This window comes from Pseudophryne corroboree, chromosome 1 (assembly GCF_028390025.1).
Source record: "Pseudophryne corroboree isolate aPseCor3 chromosome 1, aPseCor3.hap2, whole genome shotgun sequence".
Lineage (NCBI taxonomy): Eukaryota > Metazoa > Chordata > Amphibia > Anura > Myobatrachidae > Pseudophryne > Pseudophryne corroboree.
In genome coordinates this window covers 674972297-674990383 of record NC_086444.1, presented here as the reverse complement: position 1 = coordinate 674990383, position 18087 = coordinate 674972297, and the positions used below count along the sequence as shown (strand labels likewise).

Sequence of the window (18087 nt, the reverse complement as noted above, 5' to 3'; positions counted from 1 at the left end):
AAAGTGCAACTAAAAACTTCTTGGAAGTTACTCATACTGTATACAGGAAAATATTTATTATTGTTTGGCCTACAAGACCTTTTAATTGTTATCTTATTTTTGTCAATCAACGTCTGCTGCTACTTTTTACATTTTAAGACCCGTCTTTCCATATGTAAAAAAGCAAAAGACGGTTTTAGCTGCGTGTTAACATGCCTTTCGTGGAAATGATGTGAATATTTTACAGAAATAGTTGTCACAGACCATTATTCCTGACTATTTGTTGCCGGACTTTTTACTTACTTCCCATAAATGGAATGTCAGTCTTCGTTCCACTTAGAGAACATGAGATCAGATTTTATGCACAGCCAGTGGCAACTAGAAGTGTATTAGCTTCCCTCGCTAAGCCACTTGGGAAGCTTTACCAGTGATTGTTTTGTACATCAAACTAAAAGTATTTGAACTAAATCCCACCATTATCATTTAGTATTAAAGGGTAATATTATTGGCAAACAGGTTCTTTCTCAGAGAACATCTATTGAAAACAGATTTTCTCAATGGCACACACGTTCATTCTTTTCCCATTGATCTACTGGGAAGACTGATTTGGAAGTGGTTTTTAAACATAGCCTTGCTCAGTCACACTGAACCAACACCATAATGTTTAATTTCACAATTGTCTTGACCTATGTTTTTTCCACATATTTTAGTGGCTAGATTACAGCCTAGCTGTCTTCACTTTGACAATAACATTGACTTAGTCTTATGGCATAACGTTATCTTCCTTACTGTCAAACACTGATGATATTTGGAGCACACAGGGTGTTTCGGAGTTGGCTGTACACTTAATAGTCTACAGACTGCTCTTTATCCTTGTCAGGAATGTCTTAACTATGCTCCGACACCTGGTGTTCTTGCGAAAAAGCCAGTTTCCAAAATTATTTCCCAGTGGGGAAATACCTCTTGTTTTTATACCTTATCTGGTGCCAGCAGATTTCAACAGTCCTCTGTTTCTTATTTATTAACTGATCTCCATGTTATTATTTTCCGGTTTTTATAATCCTGGATATAAACAGGATTTGAAGAAAACAGCTCTGCTAAGTCCTGTGACAAGTTATTTGAATATATATATATATATATATATATATATATATATATATATATATATATATCTTTATTAGGTATGTTTAATATTGAGTTGATGAACCAATTATAAAACATTGTCCTTGAACACTAACACAACAAATAGACGTGGTAAAAAAAACCTATATTTGGACAAGAGGATGTTTTTATTTGAATCAGTATACAAATGTCATATATTTCAATGGGAGCACTAAGGAAAATAGGTTAATATCACCTGTGAGCTGAGGGATTTAACAGATGAAGATAAAAATGCCCATTTTGGTTCTAACTGAAGCAAATGTCAGAGTTTTCAAATATCTGGAAAAAGTTATATGTCTTTTTATAGCTCCTCTAGCATCTCTGGTGATTCCTCCTGTAACTGCTCCTTATGAACCTTCTTTAGATACTTGACCTAAAACTTTACCTCAGCTGTTTGAATAATCACATAAAAAGTTTTTCAGATTATCTTGTGCATGTTCTGCTGCTCCATTAGCATCAGGTGGAGAACTTCTCTGCTATTTGACACAGCACAGAGTAGCCTGCTAGATACCCCGGCATCCAATGCAGAGAACACATCAAAGCTGTGCTGTATCCAGGGACAGACTGGAACACTAAACAAGGAGGCATGGTCATGTCTCACGGAGGGCATGCTATGGCCCACATGGGCCTGGCCTCGCAGCATGCTCCCAACCCTTATCTTTCTATGTTCCGTGTGGCCAAACAGAGCTGCTCGCCCAGGCTTTTAGACTGGACTGTCCCATCAAGTCATCTGCTCTTCTGGCATTTTCCAGAAGTGCCAGATGACCAGTCCAACCCTTGTTGTATCCCATGGCAAAATTCTCCAAATATATAAATACACAACTCAATTGCACAGAATGAAGCCAGAAAAACAAACAAAAACAAAAAAGTTGCAGGAGAACATGTACAAGAGAAAAATGAAAGCCATATAAATGTGAAGAACCCTTTCAAGCACGTGATCTCTTATGAGAACAATTTGGTAAAGAATTCCAGTAACAGAATGAGTTCCAATTATAATGTTATACTTTGTGTGCTGTTTAGAGAGGATCACAGGGGTATGCGATCCAAAGAGTGGGGAGCAGAATTCCACCCTACGACGAGAGTTGAAGCAATTCTTCGGATGGGTGAAGAAACATGCGTATGGCTGCTCCAACCTTAGCATCAAGCTCTATGACCAGTGGAGGGTGTGGCTACAGAAATCACACAAAACGCGGAACCAGGTAGGTAAGGTACACTTTATTATTCTGTACCTTTCATATTACTCCCAACGTTATACTGGTTAGGCATCATGGTGGAAGTCATTTATAATATCACATAGTGATAGCAAGGCCAAATAAACCTATATTAGATATACCATTATATATAACTTCTGACTAAATTTAATATGTTAAAAACTATTTACTATGTTATCAAATGACAATTTTCAGCAAAAGTATATATAGGATAGCTCTTTATTCCGGAAGTTTTCAATATGAAAAAACAAGCTGCTCTGCATTTGCCAGGAAACTATAATTTCTATCAAGGTTTTTTTTAAAAAAATTCTTGTATTGATTGTTTAATTATTCATGGCTAGTTCCAGGTAGTGGAGAATATTACTGTATGTGGCAAAATGAATTCAAAATACTTACTGAGGGCCTAATTCAGCATGGGTCTGACATGAGGGGGGACGCCATGCATGCCAGGTCCTGCACCCCTCACCCGCAAACATGCAAGCGCGTCGCAAGACAGTGATGCTCTTGAATGTTTAGGGTTGCCCTCTTGACCACCGGGATCCCAACAGCTGGCAATTTAAATGCATTCCATGCAGCCTAGCTGCTAAGTGAGACAGCGGGCCACCATTTTTCGGATCGCAGTGTCTGCGTGTGTTGTCATGCAGCCGCCGCAGCCCACACTGCAAATGGTCCAGACACGCCCCCCAATGCCACAACATCGCCCCTAAAATGCTGTGTGATGCCCCCTCCTGCCCCACGAACACCTCTGCCTGTCAATTAGGCAGAGGCTTTCACACATGTGAGATGAAAGATTCAGCATGCAAATGCATTTATAGCTGCGTTCATGCTGAATTAGGCCATGTGTTCATTAAATTGCAATCAGTGCCATTTAAACCTATTCAGTTGTCATGGTATGGAAAGAATCACACTTCAAGTTGTCTTTAAATATTATATGAATGCAAGCAGTAATTATAACTTTCTCATAGTTATTCCAGAATTTCTCATAGTTATTCCAGAATTTACCAGATTACAACCAATTCAACAGATACTTATAAATTGCTTCTGAAATAAAGATCCAACTTGAGAGCCGGGATGAGTTGGCAAACTCACCGGATGAGGCCAGTTCTTCATTTGTAGCATGCCATTTTATGGCTGTATACGTTACAGCAGCAGTATACCGTATTTTTCGGACCATAAGACGCACTTTTTCTCCCCAAAAATGTGGGGGGAAAAGTACATGCGTCTTATGGTCCGAATAGAGCAATAAAGACCTTATGGAGCGCTCTCAATGCGCTGGGTGGGAGCGCACTGGGTGGGAGAGGCAGCAGTTATCGGGTGCGGGTAGCGGTGGGTCCTGTCGGCTGCTGCTGCTTTGCCGTCATCTCAGAGCCCGTCATCTGAGAGCGCCGGCATCACGTGACTCCTCCGCTCCCTCCCCTCACCTCCTCCGATTCCTTCCTCAGAGTAGAGTGCTTTGGGCAGCGTAAACTGACAGGCTGTGACAGGCAATAAAGTGAGTCCCCCCGCTCTCCCCACCCCTCACCTCTTCCTTTCTCAGAGCCTGTAAAGCTGATGTCTGTGTCTACAGTATAGATTGTAAGCTTGCAGCAGGGCCCTCTTACCTCCAAGTCTGTCTGTTGTTACACAATTTGTTTTATCTCTGTTTACAATTGTAAAGCGCAAAGGAATTTGCTGCGCTATATAAGACAATGTAACAGAATCTATTTGGTTCAGAATATTTTTTTTTCCTGTTTTCCTCCTCTAAAAACTAGGTGCGTCTTATGGTCAGGTGCGTCTTGTGGTCCGAAAAATACGGTATGTGCCTGTGTTATAGCAGGTTAAACGGCGCCATCCAGACTTTGCGTAACCTGGGCGTGTGTGTTTAGGGGGGGTCATGGCCCAATATGTGGGGAGGGGGTGGGCTTGGTGACATTTTATATCCACTACTGGACACCTACATAGTCCCAAAGATACATTAGTATATCTGCCTGTATTACGGAATGGCACATCAATAGTATATATGCCTGTATTATTGTATGATACATCAGTAGTTTATGTGCCTGGTTTATATGTAACTTAAAGAAAACAGCCTGGACAATGTAATCAGTAAAGGGAACATTTAAAACACAATTGCGTACAGACGCTGCCCCAACTCCAACTCAACATATCTCCCTACTTGTTAGTACTGTTGTTCAGCTCATCCAGCCAACCAATCATCCAAACAACCAAACCCAACAAACCTTTTAAAGTGACTAACTACTTCTCTGCACTTATAAAGCATTATTTTTGCATAAGTAATAAGTCACTACAGTGTATATCAACATGTAAAAGAATAGTGATCCTAATACCTCTGAGATAAATTACTGGAAATAATATTTTTATAAATAGTAATTTATTGTACGTGATGTCTTTTAATCAGTGTGTAAACGTCAAATTGCTTTCTAACAAATATTTAAAATGCCAGCTCTAATATATACTGTGGATGCCTGCGCATCTTATTACCATGTGCTATGAATGCATACATTGCAAAACACTGCATCCCATAAGAGAAAATAATACACTCACACATTATCGGAGTTCCAAAGCTCATTGATGTATATATTTGTTATTAAAAGGATATGTATTCAATATATCACAATGTACAGTATATATATATATATATAGTTACATGGTTACAATTTACACAGTAAGCAGTTATTACAAACTAATTCAAATACATACATGGCCAGCAATACATTTACCATATTTTGTTCAAATGCTCACTACGCCCCATATCACTGTCTCTCTCTCAGTAAAATCATGCAGCCACTGGACAGTCAGCATCTCCACCATCATCTGGGACAAAGAAGGGAAAGCAGCTGGCTCTGTGTGTGATCACCTATACACTGAGTCTCTTGGGGGCGTATACAGATCTCTTGTTACTAGTCTAGGGGAGGGAACTTTCTTATTCATGATGAGTCATTGGTCAGTTCATATGTAAGCCTTGAAGACATCAAAAGGGCTGGCATGAGTTTCCTGTCTATCACAAGCTTTAAATGGAATCCTTTTGTTCTCTTCAGAATTGTGGCTTTATATTTCTACATTCAATCATAACTACTCATGGCAATGTGCTACAACTTAATAACAGGCATCAAATTAATCTACACATTATTTCTGGTTACTGTGACACCAAGCACGACATGTCCATCTTGCTCCATTCCAATAATACACATACATGATGTTACTCCATTATATAATTTAAAACCTTATGATGTCTGGCGCTTGGTATGTTCAAATTTATGTGCTGTATGAAATATGTGTTGAATATATCTTTGTGGCATGTCTGTGTAAATGCATATGTTACCATATATTGCGGTGCGCGCTGTGCGTATTCGCAAGTATAGCGACTCATAATGTGTGGAGTCTGTATGTTCTCTCTATGTAATATTTTTGACTTCGACAAGTGAGTTCTGATGTCATCACTATAACTGAAATAAGACAGAGATACAATTGGCTTTAATTAATTGTAATTATAAGAAAAGAATGGGTGGTTGAAGAAATTATGACAATCAGTCAACTCCAGCCAAAACGCCATACAGCCAAATGAGGGTGGTCGTATGCCCCCAACATAACTTGAGTTTGTGGAGAAGCCATCAGCCCTTAACTGTCACAGTCCAAACACTGACAAACTCGCTTCACGTCAAAAGGAACCACAGCACACCATCCTCATGACCTTAACATGCCAATTATAAAAGAAAAAAGCTTAACAACAACTTAAACCCACATTACTAAAATTGAGTCATCCAGACCTACTGTACTAAAGAAAACTATGTGGCCACTGCAAAGCACCACGATGGCTATAGCTCTTGTGAAAGTCCTCCAAACCCACCTAGGCTCCAGGTCAAGACAAGCTATTGTCCCACCTGCATTTGTCCTCTGCCAAATCAGCTTTTCTCTGCAAAATGAAGACAAAACCCCTAATACAGACCCCAGCTGTGAAAACAGTACAGCCAGTCAGCTTCAGCCAACACAATATAAACCAATGATGGCGCCCAAAGTAACTTTTGGTGTGGAGAACCAACTTCCCCTAATCTGGTACAATACTGAACCCCACCACAATGAATGTGTCTAGGTCCCCACATGGTTAGGAAAAAACTCCTCACCCTTCCCCCATTTCTTGCACTTGTGGTGGCTGAAGAGCATTGCTTCCCCCAATAAAATGCCAGAGAAACCAGGGATGATGGCTCTACTAGATGCCTCTCGCTAGATGAAAATGTACCAAGGTAATTGGGAAACAACATGACATAAAATACAGCAAAAATAATTAAAACCCAAACTTTTGCCTAAATATAGCGATTCCTAGTAGGGAAGAAGGGGGAACAGACAATCCATAGGAAGTGAAACCTGTAAAAAACCTTTGGGAGATCACCAGATGATCAATCTTCTTTGGGAGGAATAATTAAGTAAAGCCCGTCATGCCCCAACAACGGTAGTGAACAACATATGCCCTGGGTTACCCAAACGCAGAGAGAATGCAAAAGTCATTGCAGCCTTAAGCCAATACTGTACAGCATATTAGCGGATGCTGCCTCTGAACCATCTGGACCTACTCGGGCCTAAGGATTTCATACAGTACATTACAGTGATGTGTGGTGGGGTGAGGCAGAGCCTTTCCTGTCATACTAACGAATACGCCAGAGTTTGACTATATAAAGTATATGAAAAATACAAAGAATATATTATAAATATCTTCTTTGTGTTATTGTAATTATTTTTATTGTCAGAACTCTGGAGTAAAAAGTCTATGGCACATGAGGCAGTGCCTCCCCTACCTAACTTTTCTGCACGTCTCTGGTACTAACCAGTGCCTCACCAGCCATTTACCTCATCGCACGTCCCTAGTACATAAATGCAACAGATGAGGACCATCCAACAGAGCAGGCGTAAGAGAAAGAAAGTAATTGTGAAACATGCAATATCACAAGAGAGCGCTAGATACCGATCATTACTATATAAACATTTTATTCAATCACATAAAATAAAAGCATAAAAAATGCAATGCATATTTTCATAAAAGAATTATTCTCACTGCTGATATTATTTACACGCTACCATATACTGTATCCCAATTGCATATTGCACAGATGTCCACATCCAAAAGACCAGTGTGGCTGGTTCGCTCCAAAGCAAATTATAAAGTCCCAATTTGTTTTAGGGAATGTGAATGGTGTTCACTAGATGGTGAATGTTCAGCTGTATAAACGATGGGTGCTATGCTACTACCTCCCCCGACCGCTAAACAATGTTGTGCTCACCACTTATTCCTTAGAGTCTCATGTGAGGCTGGCTGTCAGCATGCGGAATCCGTTGTGGTTGGTGGGAGCGGCGGTGTTCTATTCAGTTCATCGGGGAGGGAGGGCGCCGTTCATAGCTGCAGAATTCAGGCAGTTTGCCGTGTGCTGGAGTCCGGACTGTGGTGCTGTGCTTGTGTAGATCTCAGGGAAAAACAGCAGTGAGATGTCCTTAACATGTTTCTCCGTGAAAATCAAACCACGGTTTCACGGAGAAACATGTTAAGGACATCTCACTGCTGTTTTTCCCTGAGATCTACACAAACACAGCACCACAGTCCGGACTCCAGCACACGGCAAACTGCCTGAATTCTGCAGCTACGAACGGCGCCCTCCCTCCCCGGTGAACTGAATAGAACACCCGCATAAAATTACCTGGTGGTCATAATTATTTGGCGACTCAATGCTTATCTGTAACGAGGGAGAGATCTTTCATTACCAGACTTCCATAACTCCCACCTCTTTGCACCTTCACCAGCAGCCTGTCCATACAAAGTACATTCCACCCCATCCATTATCAACAAACATTGGGCCTGATTCATGTTTGTAAGTAAAGCAAAGAAGCAAGCAACTGGGCAAAACCATGCTGCACTGCAGGTGGGTCAGATGTTCTGTGCAGGGGGATCTAGATTTGGGTGGGGTGTGTTCAAACTGAAATCTAAATTGCAGTGTAAAAATAAAGCTAACATTTGTGCTGTAAAAAAAAAATTAAATTAAATTAAATGAAAACGATTCTCATGATCTTCTGTTGGCAGCTTGATGCACTGTGCACCTTTCTGAGGCCATGAATGAACAGAACATTCTAATTGTTCATGTTCAACAATGATTATCATTCCCAAAATTCTGTTAGTACTACATTTACCCAGGGACGGATTAAGGTCCACATGGGCCTGGGGCTGAAAATATTCAAGGGCCTATTGTAAGAAAAAGAGGAGGTGTGATCAGTGCTGTATGGGCGTGGCCAGAGCCATGTGGGCATGTACACCCCTACACTATCAATGCCAATGTCTCCCTACATATGTAAAAATATAAAGAAAAATTGCAGAATTTTGTGAGAAAAACAGATTTGGGTGGGGTGTGTTCAAACTGAAATCTAAATAGCAGTGTAGAAATTAAGCAGCCTGTATTTACTCTGCACAGAAACAAAAAACAAAATAACCCACCCAAATCTAATTCTTTCTGTAAATGTTATACAGATGGAGCCCTCCTCACCTATCCCTTTAATAGGATTAATTGAGCCAGGGCAGTCGGATTTAATCCCCTGCTGTATTGTTCTCTCTGTATTGTATTGCAGCTGAGAACAATAGATGAAAGGCTTTTGCTAATAAGCCTTGGTGCACCTAGGTGCAGCAGAGAAGCCTAGATGAGTGAGGCTCCATCTGTATCTGCCCCACCTGCAGTGCACATGGTTTCTCTTACGTCCTAGAGGATGCTGGGGACTCCGTAAGGACCATGGGGTATAGACGGGCTCCGCAGGAGACATGGGCACTCTAAAGACTTTAGAATGGGTGTGCACTGGCTCCTCCCTCTATGCCCCTCCTCCAGACCTCTGTTAGATCCTGTGCCCAGAGGAGACTGGGTGCACTGCAGGGGAGCTCTCCTGAGTTTCTCTGAAAAATACTTTTTGTTAGGTTTTTTATTTTCAGGGAGCACTGCTGGCAAACGGCTCCCTGCATCGTGGGACTGAGGGAAGAGAAGCAGACCTACTTAAATGATAGGCTCTGCTTCTTAGGCTACTGGACACCATTAGCTCCAGAGGGTCGGAACGCAGGTCTCACCCTCGCCGTTCACCCCAGAGCCGCGCCGCCGTCCTCCTCACAGAGCCGGAAGATAGAAGCCAGGTGAGTATTAAGAAGAAAAGAAGACTTCACAGGCGGCAGAAGACTTCAGATCTCCACTGAGGTAACGCGCCATTGCTCCCACACAAACACACACACAGCGGGCACTGTAAGGGTGCAGGGCGCAGGGGGAACGCCCTGGGCAGCAATAAAAACCTCTAGGGACACTGGCAGATAAAGTAGATACAGCGGAGGTAGTATATTAATAAACCCCCACCAGTATAAATAATTTGAGCGGGACCGAAGCCCGCCGGTGAGGGGGCGGGGCTTGGTCCTCCAGCACTAACCAGCGCCATTTTCTCCACAGCACACTGCAGAGAAGCTGGCTCCCCGGACTCTCCCCTGCTGAACAAGGTTACAGAGGGCAAAAATGAGGGGGGGGGGGCACATTTCATTGGCGCAGTGAGTGTATTTATATATATATTTATATAAAAGCGCTGTACTAACTGGGATTTTATTCCAGTGTCCGGTGGCGCTGGATGTGTGCTGGCATACTCTCTCTCTGTCTCTCCAAAGGGCCTTATTAGGGGACTGTCTCCATATAGATATATCCCTGAGTGTGTGGGAGTGTCGGTACGTGTGTGTCGGCATGTCTGAAGCGGAAGGCTCATCTAAGGAGGAAGTGGAGCAGATGATTGTGGTGTCTCCGTCGGCAACGCCGACACCTGATTGGTTAGATATGTGGAATGTTTTAAATGCAAATGTGGCTTTATTACATAAGAGATTGGACAAAGCAGAGTCTAGGGATATAACAGTGAGTCAATCAATGGCTTTGGCTGTGTCACAGGGCCCTTCTGGGTCTCAAAAACATCCCCTGTCCCAAGTAGCAGACACGGATACCGACACGGATTCTGACTCCAGTGTTGACTACGATTATGCGAGGTTACACCCAAGAGTGGCCAAAAGTATTCATTATATGATTATTGCAATAAAAGATGTTTTACATATCACAGATGACACCTCTGTCCCTGACACAAGGGTATGCATGTTTAAGGAAAGGAAACCTGAGGTAACCTTTCCTGCATCTCATGAGCTGAACGCGTTATTTGAAAAAATTGCAAGATTCCCAATAGGATTCTTATGGCGTATCCTTTCCCTGCACAGGACAGGGTACAGTGGAAATCCTCGCCCAGGGTGGACAAGGCTTTAACGCGCTTGTCCAAGAAGGTGGCGCTACCGTCTCCAGACACGGCGGCCCTCAAGGATCCTGCTGATCGCAGACAGGAAACTACCTTAAAATCAATTTATCAGCTGACATTGATACCCTAGATAGGGATACCATTTTATTGACCTTAGGTCACATTAAAGACGCAGTCTTATATATGATAGACGCTCAGAGAGACGTTGGGCTACTAAGTTCAAGAGCCAATGCCATGGCGATTTCTGCTAGGCGAGCCCGGTGGACCCGCCAATGGACGGGTGATGCCGACTCAAAGAGGCATATGGAAGTTTTTCCTTACAAGGGTGAGGTGTTATTTGGGGAAGGTCTCGCGGACCTGGTTTCCACAACTACCGGGGATAAATCTACTTTTTTGCCTTATGTTCCCCCACAGCAAAAGAAAACACCACAATATCAGATGCAGTCCTTTCGGTCGCATAAATCCAGAAGAGGTCGGGGCTCTTCCTTCCTCACCAGAGGTAAGGGTAAAGGGAAAAGAATGCCTGCCACGGCTAGTTCCCAGGAGCAGAAGTCCTCCCCGGCTTCTACTAAATCCACTGCATGACGCTGGGGCTCCACTGAGGGAGTCCGCGCCGGTGGGGGCACGTCTTCGACTCTTCAGCCAAGTCTGGGTTCAGTCAGACGTGGATCCTTGGGCGATGGAAATTGTATCCCACGGCTACAAGCTGGAATTCGAAGAGGTGCCTCTGCGCCGATTTTTCAAATCGGATTTACCCGCTTCTCCCCCAGAAAGGGAGATAGTTTTAGCTGCAATTCAAAAACTGTGTGAACAGCAAGTGATTATCAAGGTTCCACTAGTTCAACAGGGGTAGGGGTACTATTCAACCCTGTTTGTGGTTCCGAAACCGGATGGCTCGGTCAGACCCATTCTAAATCTAAAATCCCTAAACCTGTACCTGCAAAAGTTCAAATTCAAGATGGAATCACTCCAGGCAGTTATCTCCAGCCTGGAAGGGGGGGATTTTATGGTGTCACTGGACATAAAGGATGCATACCTTCATGTCCCCATATATCCCCCTCATCAGGCGTACCTGAGATTCGCTGTACAGGGCTGTCATTACCAGTTTCAGATGTTGCTGTTTGGGCTTTCCACGGCCCCGAGGATTTTCACGAAGGTAATCGCGGAAATGATGGTGCTCCTGCGCAGGCAGGGAGTCACAATTATCCCATACTTGGACGATCTCCTGATAAAAGCGAGATCGAGAGATCAGTTGCTGAAAAGCATGTCACTCTCCCTGAGAGTGCTCCAGCAGCATGGCTGGATCCTAAATCTACCAAGTCACAGTTGGTTCCAACAACTCGGCTATCGTTCTTAGGCATGATTCTGGACACGGAACAAAAGAGGGTTTTTCTCCCGATGGAAAAAGCCAAGGAACTCCAGAACATGGTCAGAGACCTGTTAAAACCGAACAGAGTGTCAGTTCATCAATGCACTCGAGTAATGGGAAAAATGGTGGCGACCTACGAGGCCATCCCCTCCGGCAGGTTTCATGCGAGGACGTTTCAGTGGGACCTTCTGGACAAGTGGTCCGGGTCCCATCTTCAAATTCATCAGAAAATAAGCCTGTCCCCCAGGGCCAGGGTGTCTCTCCTGTGGTGGCTGCAGAGTGCTCACCTTCTAGAGGGTCGCAGGTTCGGCATTCAGGACTGGGTTCTGGTGACCACGGATGCGAGCCTCCGAGGATGGGGAGCAGTCACACAAGGAAGACATTTTCAGGGACTATGGTCGAGCCAGGAGGCTTGTCTACACATCAACATTCTAGAATTAAGGGCCATATACAATGGCCTACGAAAAGCGTAGAATCGTCTTCGCGACCTACCGGTTCTGATTCAATCAGACAACGTCACAGCCGTGGCTCATGTAAACCGCCAAGGCGGGACAAGAAGCAGAGTGGCAATGGCGGAAGCCACCAGGATTCTTCACTGGGCGGAAAATCACGTAAGCGCTCTGTCAGCAGTCTTTATTCCGGGAGTGGACAACTGGGAAGCAGATTTCCTCAGCAGACATGATCTCCATCCAGGAGAGTGGGGACTTCATCAAGAAGTTTTTGCAGAGATAACAAGTCTTTGGGGACTTCCTCAAATAGACATGATGGCGTCACGCCTCAACAAGAAGATTCGGAGGTATTGTGCCAGGTCAAGGGACCCTCAGGCAGTAGCGGTAGATGCCCTGGTGACACCGTGGGTGTTTCAGTCGGTCTATGTGTTCCCTCCTCTTCCTCTCATCTCAAAAATATTGAGAATCATAAGACAAAAAAGAGTTTGGACAATACTCATTGTTCCAGATTGGCCTCGAAGGGCCTGGTATTCAGATCTTCAGGAGATGCTCACAGAAGATCCATGGCCTCTTCCTCTCAGGGAGGACCTGTTGCTGCAGCGGCCCTGCGTATTCCAAGACTTACCACGGTTACGTTTGACGGCATGGCGGTTGAACACCGAATCCTAGCTGGGAAAGGTATTCCGGAGGAAGTCATCCCTACTCTGATAAAGGCTAGGAAGGAGGTGACGGCAAAACATTATCACCATATCTGGAGGAAGTATGTATCTTGGTGTGAAGCCAAGACTGCTCCTACGAAAGATTTCCACTTGGGCCGTTTTCTCCACTTTCTACAGACAGGAGTGGATATGGGCCTGAAGTTAGGCTCCATTAAGGTACAGATTTCGGCCCTATCTATATTCTTTCAGAAGGAATTGGCTTCTCTCCCAGAAGTCCAGACTTTTGTAAAGGGAGTGCTGCACATCCAGCCTCCTTTTGTGCCCCCAGTGGCACCTTAGGACCTTAACGTGGTGTTACAGTTCCTAAAATCTCACTGGTTTGAGCCTCTTCAAAGTTGAATTAAAATTTCTCACTTGGAAGGTGGTCATGTTGTTGGCCTTGGCATCTGCAAGGCGGGTGTCCGAATTGGCGGCTTTGTCTCACAAAAGCCCCTATCTGATTTTCCATGTGGATAAAGCAGAGTTGAGGACGCGTCCTCAATTTTTGCCTAAGGTAGTTTCATTGTTTCATATGAACCAACCTATTGTGGTGCCGGTGGCTACGGGAGACTTGGAGGATTCCAAGTCCCTGGATGTAGTCAGGGCCTTAAAAATTTACGTAGCCAGGTCGGCTCGGATTAGGAAAACAGAGGCACTGTTTGTCCTGTATGCGGCCAACAAGGTTGGCGCTCCTGCTTCTATGCAGACTATTGCTTGCTGGATCTGTAAACACGATTCAGCAGGCTCATTCTACGGCTGGATTGCCGTTACCTAATTCCGTAAAAGTCCATTCCACTAGGAAGGTGGGCTCTTCTCGGGCGGCTGCCCGATGCGTCTCGGCGTTACAGCTTTGCCGAGCAGCTACTTGGTTTGGTTCAAACACCTTTGAAAAATTCTACAAGTTTGATACCCTGGCTGATGAGGACCTCATGTTTGCTCAATCGGTGCTGCAGAGTCATCCGCACTCTCCCGCCCGGTTTGGAGCTTTGGTATAATCCTCATGGTCCTTACGGAGTCCCCAGCATCCTCTAGGACGTAAGAGAAAATAACATTTTAAACCTACCGGTAAATCTTTTTCTCCTAGTCCGTAGAGGATGCTGGGCGCCCGTCCCAGTGCTGACATATTTCTGCAAGGCTTGTATATAGTTGTTGCTTACATAAGGGTTATGTTACAGTTGAGATCAGTCTTTGGCTGATGCTGTTTTGTTCATACTGTAAACTGGTTGCGTATATTCCAGGTTATACGGTGTGGATGGTGTGGGCTGGTATGAATCTTGCCCTTAGATTAACAAAAATCCTTTCCTCGTACTGTCCGTCTCCTCTGGGCACAGTTTCTCTAACTGAGGTCTGGAGGAGGGGCATAGAGGGAGGAGCCAGTGCACACCCATTCTAAAGTCTTTAGAGTGCCCATGTCTCCTGCGGAGCCTGTCTATACCCCATGGTCCTTACGGAGTCCCCAGCATCCTCTACGTACTAGGAGAAAAAGATTTACCGGTAGGTTTAAAATCTTATTTTTGTTTATTAGCTTACAAATTTGCTGCTGCGATCAGATCTGAATTAGGTCCATGGTGTCAAGTCACTGTCCTGTTCTCGAATGTCAGGTGCAGTAAGAGGATGTAGTCTTTAGGTCAACATTTACAATGTCAGCAACACAATGTTGAGAGTCATTAAAATGACATAATGCAACGTGTTGACATTGTCCGAGTGTCGACATGTGAAATATACACACCCGCAGGAAGCTGTAACAACAAGACAGCGATTAAAATATTCACATCCCCAAGGAAAGTAAAAGACTAATAGAACGTTTCTGTTTCAGCTGGATCAGCTTTGTCTGACAGAGACTTTTCTGTGATGTTTCATTGGAAATGACTTCTACAGCCCACAAGGGGCAAAACTTTTATCCAAAGCAGAGAAATTGGATCTTTGGAGTAGCTAAATGGCTTCAAAGGATTAGATTGAGGATTTCATATGGGATAAAATGTAACTTCATAGCTTGACAAACAGCATTTACCCATATGAAGAATTTTGTTGAAGAGACAACTTACATATACCCCTGGTATGGATGTTTGCAGTGCTGCAGTGATCACGCTGACATATTAAATGGAGTTGTTACTTGTCAAATGCTGGATCCTTTCATTAAAGACAGTCATTTAGAGTTGAGCAGGGATGCTCCCACCTCACAACTCTAAATCTGTCCAAATATTTTAAATGATCCCCCTTCAGTGCACCATGGTGTTGCCCTGGTGGAAAATTTGCAAGAAAAATAAAATATGTAATAATTTACATATATAATACTGATTATGATAGACAGACAACCAAGCAAGGTATGAAGATGAGTAAGAAGATTAATAGAAAATATATAATCTGCACAAAAGAAGAAATACTTATCCTTTGGCCTAACACCATATGACACCAGTGTTTCTTACTGCATTGCTCAGCCAGCAACTACATAACTAAAAAACTGTGGTGTTCAGAAGCTGTCAGACGCTCCTCTACACTCTTATGGTATGTAGCACAGATGAGTGCGTGTGGAGTGGTTGTCCTCTAGCTGCATCCGGTCAAATTTGAAGCTTGGGTGAATGTGATCTTAAACATCCCTGGTGTCAGTAAAATCTGTGTTCAAATGCCAAAAATAGAAGGAGTGTTTTTTTTCTGGCCAGCACTTGAAAAAGTGTCAAAGAGGTCAAGGATCTTTATGACTCTACTGTATCTGTCCCAGCTGTTAACGCCACAAATGCTAATTTGTGTGTACCATTTGTGATGTCACTTATTTTAAATGTACTTTGAAACATAATCAGTTTGCACTAAAAATAGTGTTGATATCTGCAGAATATTAGCACTTATATTACTGGCATGATATTAATTCTCTTTAAAGTCTCACATGGGTAAATACTTTTCTTGTTAATTAAAACAAAAGCATAAATCATATTTTCATTGTATCACCCAACTGTTCCTACAATATGTATTGTTAAATTGAGACAATGGGGAAAATGCAAAAGGGTGTGAGTTTTTTTTAACCTTTTTTTAAACTATTTTTTACCTTTTTAACTATTTGACAAACTCACATATTTTATGGTGCAAGTTTGTCACATAGTTAAAAAACGTTTAACAAAAATGAAGTGCAGTTCTCCTGTAAAGATATATGGAGAAAAAAAAACACAAGACACACAAACCTTGGCAGTAACAACTTTAATAAAGAGGGATGACTAATTGGGGTGGGAGATAATGGTACAGCCACAGGTACCCATTTTAGCGTGTCCCCAGGCTGCGGCATTAGCTCCCTGGCTAGTGGAGCCCAGTGCTGGTTTAAAAAATACAGGGGACCCCTACATCTTTTCCCCCTTATACTGTATGTTTGAAACCAAAACCAGTCCAAAAGCCTGGTGCCGTTTACTAAAATACATGGGGACACCAAACATTTTTACCCCTGTACTTTTTCAACAAGGACTGTCTCAAAGAACCCGGGACTGGTTATGCTTTCTGTCACGTCTGCTTTTTGCGTTTGGTGGAAGACTGCATGTCTGTTTTGTGTTTTTACGTTTTTAACTATTTGTTTACTTTTACAGACCGAAGCATGCACAGATCTCGGTGATCTGTGCAGGCTTCTGTCAAACTCGCCATCCAGAAGCTGGTCTATTTTTTACGCAATTTTTCGGTAATGTTTTAGGTGCGAGCTTACTACTTGCATCCTATTACATTGCCCGAGTTGCTTGACTGCAATGGCAAAACATCTGGATGCGAGTTTTTGCATTGCAAGTTGCGAGTTTGCATGTTTCTGTGTCCTATTACATTCTCAGAGTTGTAAAAATGTTTGAGTTTACCGCTAAACTCGCACATTTTACAAACTCGGACCCTAATAGATTTCTCCCAATAAGTATGGGAGAACTTGATAGATGATTGATAACCCTATAAGCAATTTAAAAATGAAAGCATACATTGAGGGGAATTCAAATGTTTGAGTAGTCAGTTGGGTGTCCGTTTCTTATTGTCTATTAGATAGGAAAGAACAGACTCCCAACTGACTTTTCAAACAATTGAATATCCCCCATTATGTAAAGTATTAGTGGTTGCAGTGGTTTTTGGCAAGTTTGCCCTTTGGCATTATGCTAGTAAATTACTGAAGTATGGCATCAAGGGGCATATTTATCACAATGCACATATGTAATACAGATTTGATAAGTATTTTTGGTGTAAATTCACAAAGTGAAAATTTTGATTTTTACACAAATTTGTTCAGTTCTGGTAAAGAGCTTGAATTGTAACACTATCACACTTCCCCAGCAGCCAATACACATGTGTGCCTATCGGCCGATGCATTAGTCACTAGGGGCTGCCTGAGAGCGAGACAGTAAAATTTTAAATTAGTAGCCCATAGACCATTAATGAGCACAATTAAGTACTGTCATAGCAAAAGGTTCTAAGTCAGTAAACTAATGTTCTTGTTAGGACAAAAGATTAAAAAATGGATATCACTGAAAGATTCAATAGTCTAAGTTAAAACTAAGACAATAGGAATACAGTAATCCAAAAATGTGTAATTCTGTAAAAACACATGGCAAAGCAAGATTGTTATTTAAAAACTGGCAATGGCAAAAAGTAAGAATAAATTTAGAAAACATAAAATGTAATATACATGAAAAAAAAGTCCTAAACTCTACTAAGGTTCTATAATAATAAATAATAATAAAGCAAAATTACAATAAATATCAGGAATATTAACCATTTCTCTCTCAGACATTTATTAATTTTACTAGCCCATTTTATACATTTTCTCTACAATACATATATATATTGTTCAACTCCGGTGACAGTTCATTTAAAATAACTGCTGTCAAAACCTTGGGTAGACTAACACAGTTGTGTCTATCACCACATATACATTAATCCTTATCCCTATTCTTTTATAATCTTGACTCAATACATTTATCACCATC

The 18087-nt window shown here is 42.5% G+C and overlaps 1 protein-coding gene across 4 annotated transcripts in view; it reads left to right on the top strand.

Annotated features, from left to right (window-relative positions):
- The window catches only part of CRLF1 (cytokine receptor like factor 1), a 129151-nt gene that overhangs the window by 94037 nt on the left and 17027 nt on the right, over nt 1–18087 (top strand). For 2 of the 4 annotated variants that reach the window (XM_063928873.1, XM_063929101.1), the window contains exon 7: nt 2161–2343. In XM_063928873.1, coding sequence (XP_063784943.1) covers nt 2161–2343 — 183 coding nt within the window. The remainder of the gene's footprint in view (nt 1–2160; nt 2344–18087) is intronic. The other 2 variants (XM_063928947.1, XM_063929029.1) reach the window with 1 other exon arrangement.